The following is a 17,297-nucleotide window of genomic DNA, read 5'->3' on the forward strand; positions in this document are numbered from 1 at the left end:
GTTATCTTGTTGAAGTTTCATTTATAATTTGCAACGGGAGAATATATTAGAGAACCATTAAAGCTCGTACTTTCTGGTGGAAATGGTTTTTCAATCATCATTTGGAGCGCAGAAGGATGAGGGATGATCCTATAGAGGTGTGTAAGATCATGAGAGGAATAGAATACGTTTATTGTCATTGCACAATACTGTGCAACAAAATTCCATTGCATCTCCTTCGGTTTAAAAAGAACAAACACAACAGCCATTGACTCACATATACACAAATCAGTAAAGAAAATAATAAATAGGTATTAAAAATATTTAAAAAGAATATTGCGCATTATCTTGCACCCTGAATTATATTGTGCTTCCCTAGTGTTCTCTGTTAGAATTAAGTTATTTTATCGCACATGGGTAGAAACTATTTTTTAGTCTCCCGGTGCGAGCCTTCAGAGACCTGTATCGCCTCCCAGAGGGTAGCAGAGTGAAAATGTGGTTGGCAGGGTGTGATGTGTCCTGCTTGATGTTTGCGGCCTGGCGCAAACATCGGGCCCTGTATATGTCATCCAGGGAGGGTAGTTGAGCGTTTGTGATGCTCTGTGCAGTTTTTATAACTCTGCAGCTCCCCTTTCAGCCACAGTGTAGCTAGCAAACCACACCAGGATGCCATAGGAGAGGATACTCTCCACGGCACACCGGTAGAAGGACAGCAGCAGCGGCTGTGAAACGTTTGCTCTCCTCAGAGACCTCAGGAAATACAGCCACTGCTGTGACTTCTTCACGAGAGTGACGGTGTTCATTTGCCATTTGAGGTCCTGGGAGATGTACTATATATTCCCAGGAACTTAAAGTCAGTGACTCTCTCCACCATGTCTCCTTTGATGTAGAGAGGAGCAGGTTCCTCTCTCCTCCTCCTGAAGTCAACAACCAGTTCTTTTGTTTTGGTTGGGTTGAGTACCAGGTTATTTTTAGTGCACCAGACAGTCAGTTTTTGGACTTCATCTCTGTAGGCAGACTCGTCGTTGTTATTTATCAGCCCCACCACAGTCGTGTCATCCGCAAACTTGATGATCTGGTTTGTGCTGTGTATTGGTGTGCACTCATATGTGTATATTGTGTATAAGATGGGACTCAGCACACAACCTTGTGGCGTCCTGTGCTGAGCGTCAGGACTGGGGAGTGATTGGACCCCATCCTGACAGTCTGTGGACGATCTGTTAAAAAGTCCTTGATCCATCTGCATGTGTTGGCATTAACACCCAGGTCAGACAGTTTGTCCACCATTCTGCTAGGGATGATGGTATTAAATGCAGAACTAAAATCTACCAACAACATCCTCACATATGAATCAGGGCGCTCTAGCTGAGACAGTGCAGAATGTAGAGCTATGTTGATGGCGTCCTCTGTTGACCTATTAGCTCTATATGCAAACTGATGCTGATCCAGGGTGGGTGGGAGTGAGGATTTAATGTGGGCCAGGACCAGCCTCTCAAAGCACTTCATCGCAGTTGAAGTGAGAGCAATAGATTGTGTAAACGCAGTCTTTTATCTAAAACCCGTTGTGTCCCAGCATCACACGGGAGGGCTGGTCACCAACGCAATATTCCACCTCCACCAATTCCAATACTGCTCGCCAGTGGGGGGGGGGCTGTCTGTTGCGCTAGTATGGGTGTTGTGGGCTGAAGGTACTGGTTTCCAGAGGGCTAGTATAGACATTGTGGGCCGTATGGATGCTTGGGCAGGCATCCAACTGTTACAACGATTTTAAAAGCCAAGCGAAGGCAAACAATTGGGCTGCAGACACCCGACAACCAAAATTCATCTTGTGAACACAAACCTGTCAAAAAGGCGAGGCAAACAATTGGGCTGCAGACACCCGACAACCAAAATTCATTTTGTGAACACGAACTTGTTAAAAAAGGCGAGGCAAATAATTGGGCCGCAGACACCCGACAAGCAAAATTCATTTTGTGAACACGAACTTGTTAAAAAAGGCGAGGCAAATAATTGGGCCGCAGACACCCGACAAGCAAAATTCATTTTGTGAACACAAACTTGTTAAAAAAAAATGCGAGGCAAACAATTGGGCCGCAGACACCCGACAACCAAAATTCATTTTGTGAACACAAACTTGTTTAAAAAAATGCGAGGCAAACAATTGGGCTGCAGACACCCGTCAACCAAAATTCATTTTGTGAACAGAAAATTGTTTAAAAAAAGGCAAGGCAAACAATTGGGCTGCAGACACCCGACAACCAAAATTCATTTTGTGAACACAAACTTGTTTAAAAAAAGGCAAGGCAAATAATTGGGTCGCAGACACCCGACAACCAAAATTCATTTTGTGAACACAAACTTGTTAAAAAGGGCTGCAGCCACTTTACAGCCGCATCGAGGAAACTCACCGTGGAGTAGACGTGCGTTCAGTGTTATTCGCAGCTCAGAGAGCCGTGACCTTCTCGCTTCCTGGTCAGGCAGTGACTGAGTGAGGCACGACACTTCCTGGTTTTATAGTCCCTCCCCCTGCCGCTAGCGGGGGCAGCAGAGAGAATGGGAAATTTTGTAAAAACATTAATATCTCTCTAATTTTTCATCAACGGAAAAAATCCTATGCACTCATACGACGGAGGGGGGCTCTGAGCGAGGTGGCCAAAAATGACGGCCGTAGGTGGCGGCGTTCTCTCGGAAATCGCAGCACAGTCGGCCAAAAGCGGTCAAGATCAGAGATTTAGTAATATAGATAGGGGAATCAAAACCAGACACCGTGGGCTTAAGATGTGTGGGGAAAGATGTAACAGGAACCTGAGGGACAATTATTTACACAAGGGGTGGTAGATATGTGGAGAGATCTACTGGAGGAAGTAGTTGTGGCTGGTGTTATCATAACATTTAAAAAACATTTAAGAATGGGATAAGAATGGGATATGGGCCAAATGTCAGATGGTGGGATTAGTGTAGATGGGGCATGGTTGGCCGGTGTGGGCAAGTTGGGCAGAAGGGACCTGTTTCCTCCCTGTATGACTATGACTTTAATCAAACTTTACACTATTTGTGAGCTAATCACTGTTTATGTTCAGATCTAATGCTTTTTCCTCAAATGTGCCAATTTTTTGACAAGTATTAAGGTTTTTGCTGTACTAATTTATTTCTAACAATGTTTTTGTTAGGTCATCTCGTTTTAAAAAGTATTGTCATGGGTGATTATGACTGCCAGTGTGCAATCTAATCATAGGGATCAATTTGGTCTTAAATTTGGAATGAATGTGGAATAAAATAAGTAAATCTAAATAAATCCAATAAATCATTACAGTATTCTCTGTTATCAATACATTGATTGTCAAATGTAATGTTTCTGACGCAGGTAATTGCAAGCGTATTACGAAATTTATCATGGCGAGCAGATGTGAACAGTAAAAAGATCTTGCGTGAAGTTGGCAGTGTGAGTGCTTTGATGGAATGTGCACTGGAAGTGAAAAAGGTAGGAAAAGCATTATTTTCACTAAATTAATTTTAAGATCAGAAACCGACAGCTAGAGGAACTGAGTGGGCCAGTGGACCATCCGTGGCTCCTGTGGACAGGCAACGATTTGCATCGGGACCCTTCTTCAGGGTCTAAATAGGGTCCCAACTTGAAACATTGTCTACCGCCTTCAGCATCCCCATAGCGCTGGCTTCATCAGACCGCCCGCTCACTTGCTGCAACACTGGCAGCCTGACAGCACGACTGATCCCTTGTCGCGCTCACCGGAGGCCCGGCCAGATGCTCACCAACCCGGCGGAGGCCCGGCCTGACACTCACCACCCACTGGCGGAGGCCCTGCCCGACACTCACCACCCACTGGTGGCACGACAGCCCGACCGATCCTCCACAGCATCCATCGGCCCACCGACAAACCCAACTGATTGATTGATTGACCGACCGACTGACTGACCCTAACCCTAACCCTAGCTGTACATATGTTATTTATCATTTTTACTTCACAGTTCACATTATAACTTTATAAAGATAAATCAATTGAGAAACAAAATGAACAGCAAGGTGAGCATTACCTTTATTCCTTGGAAACCTTGTAATTGCTTTGATGTAATGAGGAGGCAGCCATGATCCCAGAGTCCTCGCTGCCTAGTGACCATAAAACAAAGCGCGGGGATTGGTCAATTTGCGTCGACCTCAATGTCAAACGTGCATTGATTGGGCAATTACTACTCAGAAAATTTAAGGTTTTTCTCATATTTCTTAAAAATGTGCAGGCTTTGGTCTTGACGAGTTTCAGGTATAATTTATATAATATTTTTACACAATATGTTAAAAATGTAGGTAGTTCCGTGAGTTGGGTCACGAACCTGAACGAAAAAGCTCCTCGGCCCACAGCCTCTGTGTATCTGAAAGATGCATTATGTAATATCTGACATACATGTACGGTAAAACATTTTAAAATGTCCTTAAGTATAAATGAAAACAAATTGAAGATATATATTCATCTTTCTCTCATTTTAAAGGAATCAACTCTGAAGAGTGTTCTTAGTGCCCTGTGGAATTTATCAGCACACTGCACTGAGAATAAGGCTGACATCTGTACTGTGTGTGGAGCGCTTGCCTTTTTAGTCAGCACTTTAACTTACAGAAGCCAAACCAATACACTTGCCATTATTGAAAGTGGAGGAGGCATTCTACGGAATGTTTCCAGTTTGATTGCAACAAATGAAGATCACAGGTGTGTGTAATCTTAGATTTGTAAAAATTGAGTAATGCCCCAACAGCCTCGATTCCAAATGCTCATGTTTCACTAGCTTCCTCTCCTCCCTTCATGTCTTGCATGACTTCATTGTTGAATTCCAGTTCTCTCCCTTCTTCTTCCCTCCTACCCACGCCGTCCTTACAATCCCTGCTGCCCTTGCTGTTCTCCTCTCATGCCCTTTCCCCCTCCTTCATCACCCCCTTCGCCTCTCTCTCCTTCCTGCCCTTACATAGAAACATAGAAAATAGGTGCAGGAGTAGGCCATTCGGCCCTTCGAGCCTGCACCGCCTTCAATATGATCATGGCTGATCATCCAACTCGGTATCCCATACCTGCCTTCTCTCCATACCCCCTGATCCTCTTGGCCACAAGGGCCACATCTAACTCCCTCTTAAATGTAGCCAATGAACTGGTCTCAACTACCTTCTGTGGCAGAGAATCCTAGAGATTCACCACTCTGTGTGAAAAATGTTTTTCTCATCTCGGTCCTAAAAGACTTCCCCCTTATCCTTAAACTGTGACCCCTTGTTCAGGACTTCCCCAACATCGGGAACAATCTTCCTGCATCTAGCCTGTCCAACCCCTTAAGAATTTTGTACGTTTCTATAAGATCTCCCCTCAATCTTCTAAATTCTAGCGAGTACAAGCCGAGTCTATCCAGTCTTTCTTCATATGAAAGTCCTGACATCCCAGAAATCAGTCTGGTGAACCTTCTCTGTACTCCCTCTATGGCAAGAATGTCTTTCCTCAGATTAGGAGACCAAAACTGTACGCAATACCCCAGGTGTGGTCTCACCAAGACACTGTACAACTGCAGTAGAATCTCCCACCTCTCTCCTTCCCTCCTGCCCTCACTGACCACCTCCCTCCCTCCCAACTTTGCCGTCTCTTTCCTTCCCACTCACCCTCGTCATCCATTCATTCTCACCCCAAATCACAACCCCCACAACAACGGTACCCCTGCTAGCTCTCTGTTTGCTATAATTTAATAATATGTGATGGTTAAATCCATTATCTATTCTATTTATTACAATTAGTGTAGGGCTGTGTTTGTTTTTGGTTTGGAGATGTTTCCTAAATACTGTTATTTTCTACACAGGCAAATCCTCAGAGAAAACAATTGCTTACAGACATTACTGCAGCACTTAAAATCCCACAGCCTGACAATAGTTAGCAATGCATGTGGGACCCTTTGGAATCTGTCTGCTCGAAATGCCAAGGACCAGGAGTCTTTGTGGGACATGGGAGCAGTTAGCATGCTGAAAAATCTGATTCATTCTAAGCATAAAATGATTGCAATGGGAAGTGCTGCAGCTTTGAGGAACCTGATGGCCAATAGACCTGCCAAATATAAAGATGCCAACATTATGTCTCCTGGATCAAGCCTGCCATCTCTGCATGTTCGTAAACAAAAGGCTTTGGAAGCAGAATTAGATGCTCAACAATTATCAGAAACTTTTGATAATATTGATACCTTGAGTCCCAAAACATCTCATCGGAACAGACAAAGACACAAACAGGGCAGATACAGTGAGTATGTTCTAGATTCCGGAAGGCATAATGATGATGGAGTATGCAGGTCAGAGAGTTTCAACACTGGAAACATGACTGTGCTGTCACCCTACGTGACTTCTTCCAAGCTACATAATTCATCAAGAGATGGCAGGGGCACAATTGATAGTTCCAGACCGGAAAAGGAGAGAAATATGGAGAGAGATCGAAGAGGACCAGATACTGCTTCCTTTCCTCCTTCTGAAAATGTGCCAGATCCTTCAAAAAGAATGGGGAGGCAGGCGCCTGCCAGCACTGCTCAAATAGCCAAAGTCATGGAAGAGGTATCAAGTATACATTTGTCATCGGACGACAGGAATTCACCATCGGATTTGCACTGTGTGCCAGATGACAGGGCTGGTATGAAGCGAGGATCATCATCTCATCCTCATTCCAACATTTGTAACTATAGTAAATCTGAAACCTCCAATAGAACCGCCTCCATGCCTTATGGGAAAACAGAGTACAGGAGGTCTTCAAATGATAGTCTGAATAGTGTTAGCAGTAGTGATGGCTATGGTAAAAGAGGGCAGATGAAACCATCGATAGAATCCTACTCTGAGGACGATGAAAGCAAATTCTGCAACTATGAAAAATATCCCGCTGATCTTGCCAATAAAATTCACAATGCTAATCATTTAGAAGACAATGATGCAGAATTGGACACACCAATTAACTACAGCCTCAAATATTCGGATGAACAGTTAAATTCTGGCCGGCAAAGCCCATCTCAAAATGAACAGTGGGCACGACAGAAACATATTGTGGAAGAAGAGATGAAAAGAAATGAACATAAGCAATCTAGAACTCAACCCTCTGGATATTCTATATTTTGTGAAAATACTTGCAGCGGAGAGGAAACACACATGAAATTCCAACCTCGATTCGGTCAATCAGATTGCTCTTATACTAGCAGGGCACATAACAATTCTGACCAAATTAGAGTAGATTCTGAACACAGAATGAACCAGAAAATCAATCCATCTCTTTGCCCAGTGGATGATTATGAAGATGAGAAACCGACTAACTACAGTGAGCGTTACTCTGAAGAAGAACAGCCTGAGGAAGAAGAGGACAGGCCCACAAATTACAGTATGAAGTTTACAGAGGAAGAACACCATGTTGAACAGCCAATAGATTATAGTTTGAAGTATGCTACAGAAGTACCTGCCTCTTCGCAGAGTCAGTCTTTTATTTATTCAAAAAGTCCTTCAGTTCAAAACACAACAAAAGATCGTGCATCAAATTGTGGAAGCACACCAAGCTCCAAAATCAACGCTACAGGTCAACAAAGACGACTTCACCCCAGCCCGGCACAAACAAGAACAACTACTGCTCCTGCCATTCAGAAATCAGCCACATGTAAGACCCCTTCAATTAACCAAGAAACCATGCAGACTTATTGTGTGGAGGATACTCCTATTTGTTTTTCAAGGTGTAGTTCACTTTCATCTTTGTCATCAGAGGATGAAATGGAAGGTCGTGGCCAGGCTAAGCATGTAGCAGATGATGGCACCACTTTGCAGATCATTGACCTCAAGGAAAATCATGGACAATTATCTGTCGACACCACAATAGGTGAGGCATCGTCTACTTCACATCATACCCGAATGAAGCAGAATAGACTGCAGGCCACTAACGTAGCTCAGCCGGATACTGGTCGTCAAAAAGCTGTTGAGTTCTCTTCAGGTGCAAAATCACCATCCAAAAGTGGAGCTCAGACTCCAAAAAGTCCACCAGAACATTATGTGCAGGAAACTCCTTTGGTATTTAGTAGATGCAGTTCAGTCAGTTCATTGGGAAGCTTTGAAAGTCAGTCAATTGCCAGTTCCATTCAAAGTGAACCTTGCAGTGAAATGGTCAGTGGAGTTATAAGCCCGAGTGATCTTCCAGACAGTCCAGGGCAGACGATGCCACCTAGTAGGAGTAAGACTCCCCCACCCCAGCCAGCTCAATTAAAAAGAGAAACACACAAAATCAAGGATCAAACTAATGTTAAAAGTAGAGAAATTGGCCAATGCCAAGCGGCTGTGAATGAAGCGGTCCAAAGAGTCCAGATTCCTCAGGATGGCGATTGCCTGATGCATTTTGCCACGGAAAATACTCCTGATGGATTCTCATGTGCATCAAGTTTAAGCGCTCTGAGCCTTGATGAGCCATTTATTCAGAAGGATCTTGAGCTCACAGTAATGCCTCCTGTTTATGAAGATGATCACAAGAATGATGAGTCTGTGAAGGAAGATGATGGAACTGAGAAAAATAAATGTAAAGCAGAGAAAGTTGCAGAAGCTGAGAAAGATATACTTGATGACGAAGATGATGATGATGATATTGATATCTTAGAAGAATGTATAAATTCAGCCATGCCAACTAAATCTTCAAGTAAAGCTAAAAAAACTGCTGCTGGTACTACATCAAGGATGCCACCTCCTGTCGCAAGGAAACCAAGTCAACTGCCTGTGTACAAATTGCTTTCTAATCAAAATAGAGTTAATTCTCAAAAACATGTAAGTTTTAACCATGACATATTTAGAGAAGATATGCCACGAGTCTACTGTGTTGAGGGGACTCCGATAAACTTCTCAACAGCGACATCTCTAAGTGACCTCACCATTGAGTCACCGCCAAATGAACTGGTAAATTCAGAAGCTAATCAGCCAGCATCTGAATCTACTGTGATGGAAAAGAGAGATACCATACCAACTGAAGGCAGAAATATGAATGATGCCGAAACATCAAAAGGTCTCACTGGTGCTCAGCCTGGGCAAGATGACAAAATGGAGGAAGGTGATATTTTAGCTGAATGTATAAACTCTGCTATGCCAAAAGGAAAGAGCCATAAACCATACAGAGTTAAAAAATTGATGAATCAAGTTCAACATGTGTCAACTTCTTCAAATAATGCAAATCAACAAGAGGTAGAAAAAAACCCAACATCTCCAATGAAGCCGTTGTCTCAGAACAATGAGTACAAGAATCGTTCATTACAACGTTCATCCCTATCTGATCTTCAAAGTAGCTTCAATGCTGAAGGTAATTGCACAGAACACAGGAAGGACATGGAGAAAGGTAGCCAAAAGCAAGCCACAAAAAATATTGCGGGGGATTTTCAAGATAAGCCACCTGGTAACGATAACCGTGTTCGTGGAGGTTTTGTATTTGACTCTCCACATCATTATACTCCAATTGAAGGAACTCCATATTGTTTTTCCCGAAATGATTCTCTCAGTTCACTTGACTTTGACGATGATGATACTGATCTCACAAAAGAGAAAGCAGAATTAAAAAAAGACAAGGGCAGAAAGGAAAGCGTCTCCAATGATGCAAAAAATTGTAACAACAAACAAATTCCCATTAGTCAGCAACCGTCTGATAGAGTTCAACCAGGTCAAAAATCTGTGTCCGGGAGAGGGCAGTCAAATTCTGCTCCACAGAGGCACGCTGCTTTTTCCCAAATACAGAAAGATAATAATGGCCGAGAAACAGTTACTGACGAGAAAATGCAAAATTTTGCCATTGAAGATACTCCTGTCTGCTTTTCTCGTAATTCATCATTAAGTTCTCTTAGTGATATTGACCAAGAGAATAATAATAAAAAAGCAGCACAGCATAGTGAACAGGGAGAACACACCAATAGCCAAGTTGCAGTGAACAGACCTCCAGCATCTGGCTATGCTCCTAAGTCATTTCATGTTGAAGACACACCAGTGTGCTTCTCTAGAAATAGCTCCCTTAGCTCCCTTAGCATAGATTCTGAAGATGACCTTCTACAAGAGTGCATCAGTTCAGCTATGCCAAAAAAGAAAAATATGCTTGCAGATGGCAAGAGTAACTGGGAAAATACAGGAAGTGATACTTCTGCAGCATCAGTAGAAGAGATGAATGAGCCTATGAATTTAAGGGACCAAGTGCAAAGCCCTATTTCAGAGCAAGCTTTCTCCCCAGATTCTGAAAGCTTTGACTGGAAAGCCATTCAAGAGGGTGCTAATTCTATAGTCAGTAGCTTGCACCAGGCAGCTGCCTGCCTGTCAAGACAGGGTTCTTCTGATTCTGACTCTATCCTCTCACTTAAATCTGGTATTTCCTTAGGATCACCTTTTCACCTTACACCTGATCAGGAAGAAAAGCCATTTACATCTAATAAGGGCCCTAAAATAGTGAAACCTGGTGAGAAAATTGCTAGTGACAATAAAAAGAACGAAGAGGAAAATGTTAAGGCAATTCGAGGAGGGAAAAGAGTCTATAAAAGTTTAATTACTGGGAAGGCCCGTTCAAATGTGGAGACTCCTACCCATCATCCAAAACATTCCCAACAGGCAAACATGCCTATGATCTCGCGTGGCAGGACCATGATTCACATACCTGGTGTAAGGAACAGTTCACCTAGCACTAGTCCTATTCCGAAAATGCCACCTAAAACCATAACCTCCAAAAGTCCAAACACTGGGCAGAATTCAAATCATTCAAGAGGCATTAAAACTCCAATAAAATTAGAGTCAAGTCCAATAGGCAAGCAAATGAGTGCTCAGGGAGCATCAAGCAGCAAAGGATCTTCTCGGTCAGGATCCAGAGATTCTACTCCTTCCAGACTTTCCCAGCAATCCTTATCAAGACCCATGCCGTCTCCTGGTCGAAATTCCATATCTCCAGGAAGGAATGGGATCAGCCCTTCTAGCAAGATATCACAACTTCCAAGAACATCCTCTCCATGTACTGCTTCAGCTAAACCTTCAGGATCAGGAAAGATGTCTTACACATCTCCAGGTAGACCGTTAAACCAGCAGGCCGCATCTAAGCAAGCGGGCCTAGGAAAGGGCACATCTTCTTTAACAAGAAGTGAATCCAGTTCAAAAGGCTTAAGCCAGAGTGCCAGTAGTACTGCACCAGGTAAAAGAGTAGAATTGTCAAGAATGTCTTCAACAAAATCAAGTGGCAGTGAATCAGACCGATCTGAAAGGCCTACATTAATGCGCCAATCAACATTTATAAAGGAAGCCCCAAGTCCAACACTGAGAAGAAAATTAGAAGAATCTAATTCTTTTGAATCTTTGTCTCCACCTTCTCGACCTACATCACCGAGTAGATCACAAACTCAGACTCCAGTTTTAAGTCCATCTCAGCATTTGGATGTGATGCCTAGTCACTTACCAAACCAAGCGAGTAGCTGGAGAAAAGTGCCTCCAAACCAGAATCTCATTGCAGAGCAACTGGAAGAGCGACCCATGCGGAAACATGACATAGCTCGATCTCATTCTGAAAGTCCATCAAGGCTACCAGTGAATAGATCAGGTACTTGGAAGCGTGAACATAGCAAACATTCCTCATCTCTTCCTCGAGTTAGCACATGGCGTAGAACAGGGAGTTCTTCATCAATTCTGTCAGCTTCTTCAGAATCAAGTGAAAAGGCCAAAAGTGAAGATGAAAAACCATATCATGGGAGTTTTGTACATGGTAGCAAACAAGACAAGGAAAATCCAGTTCCTTTGAGGGGAACTTGGAGGAAAATTAAAGATAATGAAGTTCCACAAATAAATAGTCAGGTTCAGATTCCTTCAGCTGCACATAGTGTAGAAAGCAAAAATTTGGTTTACCAGATGGCTCCTCCTGTATCAAAAACTGAGGATGTGTGGGTGAGAATTGAGGACTGTCCAATAAACAACCCCCGCCCTGGAAGATCTCCAACAGGCAACACACCACCAGTTATTGATGATTTTCCTGAAAATACATTTCCTAATGATGAAGAAGGTTCAGGTGATGCACAGAACAGACCAGCTTCAGAACAGAGAACTCCGCCTCATGGTTTAAGAATGGAAAAATGTTTAAATTCATTTACTCCCTTGGAAAGTCCAGAAAAAAAGGCAGCAGAAGCAAAATCAGCTATGAACAGTTCTACGACCTCACCGGAAACTGAGACGACAATTGTCACTGAGCGTACACCCTTTAGTTCAAATAGTTCAAGCAAGCACAATTCACCAAGTGGTACTGTTGCAGCAAGAGTAACTCCTTTCAACTATATCCCCAGCCCTCGAAAAAGTAGCACAGATAACAGTTCTACACGGCCATCACAAATTCCAACACCTGTAAACACCAAAAGAAAGGAGAGTTCCAAACCTGAAGCTACTGACTCTAGTGGAGCTCAAAGCCCGAAGCGTCATTCTGGCTCCTATTTAGTAACTTCCGTTTGAAATAACTGTGGTTGTATAAAATTGGTTTATTATGTATGATTCTTTGGCACAACTATCTGATATTTGAGGTTAACTGTTTGTTTTACAAGAATTATTGATCAGCTAAGATGCTCTTGTAAATATCTACTTTTTTTCTTCGCAGAGGGACTTTGTTTAGGAAGCCATATTTGTTAGAAAACTATACTGTTGCTGGTGGAAATTTGACAGGTGCATTTGGTTGGGAAGTTTGAGATGATTCCTACAGCTAGTAAAGACAACATTGTACAGTCAGTTTTACTTGTATTATGTATTAAGCGTTTCTGCCATGATCCCTTTATGTAATGCTTGGCTTATGTAACTTACAATTACTTGGGAGATAGTCTAGAAAATAAGTCCATTAAAATATATCAATCATGTTCAACATTTTAACAGCAAAAAAAGTCAGGGATTTAAAAAAAAAAAAGATATTTAATTTACATTCAAAAAGGTGAATGAAATGAGTATTAATATTCCTTGTTAGTAATTGTGAAGTATCCTAATCCTCTAGGTAATCATGCAGCTGTGAAATTCACAGCCTTGTGATTTCTGGTACAACAGCCTTCCCTAGCCTGCTCTTGTGCATGATCAGATCGGATGGTATGTTGTCTGATGCAATGACCCAATTTTGTGATCACATGATGTGCATAGATAGCTACAGTGTATTTAGGTACACTGCTGTGTGTGTGCTGCAAAAAGAGATTGTCTGTAACCTTGCAGCTTTGGACTGGAATATTTTTTTCCTGACCTAGAGTTTACCAGAAAAGTAGATAGAGCCATTGCTATGCTGTAACTTGTTGTATATTGTTATTTGAGGTCAGATGGCTACTCTTTTATGAATGAGACAAATTGTTTCAGAGGAACTAAATGAACATTTCAAAATAAATTATTACTGTATGTATTAATTGTTGCATTATTTCAGTTCTTGTGGATAATCTGTACTCCAGCAAATGATTGTACAAATAAATTAAGTTTAGTTTAGAGATACAGTGTGGAAACAGGCCCTTCGGCCCACCGGGTCTGTGCCGACAACGAATACCCATACACTAGTTCTATCCAACACACTACACTGGGGACAATTTACAGAAGCCAATTAACCTACCTGCACGTCTTTAGAATGCGGGTGGAAACTGGAGCAGCCAGAGAAAACCCACACAGTCAGAGGGAAAACGTACAAACTCTGTACAGAATGCCACCCTTGTCAGGATCGAACCCGGGTGTCTGGTGCTAAAAGGCAGCAGCTATACTGCTGTGCCACCCTTTCTTACCTGCAATTTTAATTGTCCCACCCATAGGATGAAGGGGCTGGAGACGTGTTGCTGTGGCTTGCCCTGCGATTGCTTAATGTATGTCCTGCTGAGCACATCAGCAACGAGCAGAAAAGGAGAAAGCAAAGACTGTTATCTTTCACTCTTCTGTTTCATTACCTATCCAATTGTAGCCAGAGTGAATAAGACTTCTTCCTGCACTCCCCATAGATCCCCCAGGGCCTGTTCCCAAATCATCATCATCATCCCAAAAAGCCCCTTTGGTTTCCAGGTGTGTATTGGTGACACCCAGATTTGGCCCACCACCACCTCCCATGACCTCTCTACTGTTTCTAAATAAATGCCAAATGTCTGTTTGGCATTTAATACTGAATGGTAGAAACTTTCTCCAACTAAGTATTCGAAGACTAAAGCTGCCATCTTCAATCTCCATCACAAACTCTGTCCCTAAACCACCAAAGTTCTGTAAACTGCAGGAAACATTCAGCATCTAGGAAAAGACAGAATTAATGTTTCTGATCAAAATCATTTATCAGAACAGAGAAATTAAAAAAAAAACTCCACCCTACTCCCACTATAACCTTTCTGTGTCCTATACGGTTCCAAATGTAAGCTGCAGGAACAGCACTTCATCCTTCATTTTAGCACAAGGCAGGTTTGGGGATTCTTCATTGAAGTCAACATATTCAGGTAATTCACTTGTTTGTATGAAAGCTGGTTGCAAAGTTATCGATTTGTAATGTTAACCTAACTTTTCCCTTTGAAATATTGATCCACTGGACATCACCAGCATTGTCCTTTTGGTTTCAGATTTCAGCAACAGATCTAACCTGCACTTCAGTTTTAAAAGATCCAGCATTCTTTCTCTCGCTCTTATGTGTTAAGCCCACTTTCCAGTACTTGGCCTGTAGCCTTCCCATCAAGTCAGCTCCGCCATTCAATCATGGCTGATCTATTTTTCCTTCTCAATCCCATTCTCCTGCTTTTTCACTTACCTTTTGACAACCTTTCCTACCCAAGAACCTATCAATCTCTGCCTTAAAAATACCCAATGTCTTGGCCTCCACAGCCATTTGTGGCAATGAATTCCGCAAATACACCACCTTCTGGTTAAAGAAATTCTTCCTCATCTCCATTTTGATGGTACGTCCTTTTATTCTAAGGCTGTGCCCTCTGGGTCTAGATTCTCCTATTACCAGAAACATCCTTTCCACATAGAAACATAGAAAATAGGTGCAGGAGTAGGCCATTCGGCCCTTCGAGCCTGCACCGCCATTCAATATGATCATGGCTGATCATCCAACTCGGTATCCTGTACCTGTCTTCTCTCCATACCCCCTGATACCTTTAGCCACATGGGCCACATCTAACTCCCTCTTAAATATAGCCAATGAACTGGCCTCAACTACCTTCTGTGGCAGAGAATTCCAGAGACTCACCACTCTCTGTGTGAAAAATGTTTTTCTCATCTCGGTCCTAAAAGATTTCCCCCTTATCCTTAAACTGTGACCCCTTGTTCTGGACTTCCCCAACATTGGGAACAATCTTCCTGCAAATAGCCTGTCCAACCCCTTAAGAATTTTGTAAGTTTCTATAAGATCCCCCTCAATCTTCTAAATTCAAGCGAGTACAAGCCGAGTCTATCCAGTCTTTCTTCATATGAAAGTCCTGACATCCCAGGAATCAGTCTGGTGAACCTTCTCTGTACTCCCTTTATGGCAAGAATGTCTTTCCTCAGATTAGAAGACCAAAACTGTACGCAATACTCCAGGTGTGGTCTCACCAAGACCCTGTACAACTGCAGTAGAACCTCCCTGCTCCTATACTCAAATCCTTTTGCTATGAATGCTAACATACCATTTGCTTTCTTCACTGCCTGCTGCACCTGCATGCCTACTTTCAATGACTGGTGTACCATGACACCCAGGTCTCGTTGCATCTCCCCTTTTCCTAATCGGCCACCATTCAGATAATAGTCTACTTTCCTGTTTTTACCACCAAAGTGGATAACCTCACATTTATCCACATTATACTGCTTCTGCCATGCATTTGCCCACTCACCCAGTCTATCCAAGTCACCTTGCAGCCTCCTAGCATCCTCCTCACAGCTAACACTGCCCCCCAGCTTATTGTCATCCGCAAACTTGGAGATGTTGCATTCAATTCCCTCGTCCAAATCCACTATATCTAGGCCTTTCATTATTTGGTAGATTTCAATGAGATCCCCCCTCATCCTACTAAACTCTAGCGAGTACAGGCCAAGAGCTTTCTAACGCTCCTCCTACGTTAACCCAATCATCTCTGGGAGCCATTTACGAGATATCCTGAGGAAGTATTAGCACTTCCTTCGTCAGATAGGGGGGCCCAAAACTCCTCACAATATTCCAATTGTGGCCTCACCAACGCCTGATAAAGCCTCAGCATTACATCTTAGCTTTTATATTCTTGTCCCTCTTTGAAATGAATGCTAGCATTGCATTTGCCTTCCTCACCACTGACTCAACCTGTAAATTTCGGACTAGATAATCCTCGTGCTTACATTAGTTTTCGTTAAGGAATGCTAACATTTTAAATGTATTTTTTGTTTTTAAATTGTTTTCAGGTTTATGGCCATCCTTACTCATTTTCTGCAAATGTGGAATGAAAACAAAACTCAATTCAGCAAGCTTAAAGTGATTTGTCAGGGCAGTCACTTTATTGTTGTCATCAGCCAACCACAAGGGGGAGCTGAACATTAAAATAACTATATTAAAAATGTCTTAATGTCTTTCAGTTGATCACATCCTTTGCACTTTGGATATGTACTTGCATATTTAGTCAGTATTACATTAAAACTATACAAATAACTTTAAATATAAAGGTGGGTCCCTTGGTTGTTGCAAATAACACTCAACCTGTGTTGGAACCTCAAGATTAACATCTTTACACTATCAGTTGCAGTAGGAAGCAGGGAAATCCGTGTTTCTGGAAACCTCATTTGTAATTCTTTTAATGTTTGACATAAATGTTATGTGTGGCATTGCTGACGATGTGCTTCACACAACTATCAACTGGGCAAACCATAACTTGATCTGGCTCAATTAGCGATGCATTTAGTGCGGTACCGCAAGGCTCAGTGCTGGGACCGCAGCTATTTACAATATACATCAATGATTTGGATGAAGGGATTCAAAGTAACATTAGCAAATTTGCAGATGACACAAAGCTGGGTGGCAGTGTGAACTGTGAGGAGGATGCTATGAGAATGCAGGGTGACTTGGACAGATTGGGGGAGTGGGCAGATGCATGGCAGATGAAGTTTAATGCGGATAAATGTGAGGTTATCCACTTTGGTAGCAAAAACAGGAAGGCAGATTACTATCTAAATGGCGTCAAGTTGGGAAATGGGGAAGTACAATGGGATCTGGGGGGTCCTTGTACATCAGTCTATAAAAGTAAACATGCAGGTACAGCAGGCAGTGAAGAAAGCGAATGGCATGTTGGCCTTTATAACAAGAGGAATCGAATATAGGAGCAAAGAGGTCCTGCAGTTGTACAGAGCCCTGGTGAGACCACAC

General features: G+C 42.5%; 1 protein-coding gene and 1 long non-coding RNA gene across 10 annotated transcripts in view; one reads left to right on the forward strand and one right to left on the reverse strand.

The window, feature by feature from the left end:
• The window catches only part of apc (APC regulator of WNT signaling pathway), a 152,918-nt gene extending 139,541 nt beyond the window's left edge, over positions 1–13,377 (forward strand). For all 9 annotated transcript variants that reach the window (XM_033017429.1, XM_033017426.1, XM_033017428.1 and 6 more), the window contains 3 exons: positions 3,344–3,460; positions 4,483–4,697; positions 5,821–13,377. In XM_033017429.1, coding sequence (XP_032873320.1) covers positions 3,344–3,460; positions 4,483–4,697; positions 5,821–12,457 — 6,969 coding nt within the window. In that variant the 3' untranslated portion in view covers positions 12,458–13,377. The remainder of the gene's footprint in view (positions 1–3,343; positions 3,461–4,482; positions 4,698–5,820) is intronic.
• Positions 1–17,297, reverse strand: part of LOC116970845 — a 28,642-nt gene that overhangs the window by 2,717 nt on the left and 8,628 nt on the right. Inside the window, exon 2 of the long non-coding RNA XR_004411335.1 lies at positions 16,083–16,085. This is a non-coding gene — a long non-coding RNA (uncharacterized LOC116970845). The remainder of the gene's footprint in view (positions 1–16,082; positions 16,086–17,297) is intronic.

Source organism: Amblyraja radiata, chromosome 3 (assembly GCF_010909765.2).
Source record: "Amblyraja radiata isolate CabotCenter1 chromosome 3, sAmbRad1.1.pri, whole genome shotgun sequence".
NCBI classification, from domain to species: domain Eukaryota; kingdom Metazoa; phylum Chordata; class Chondrichthyes; order Rajiformes; family Rajidae; genus Amblyraja; species Amblyraja radiata.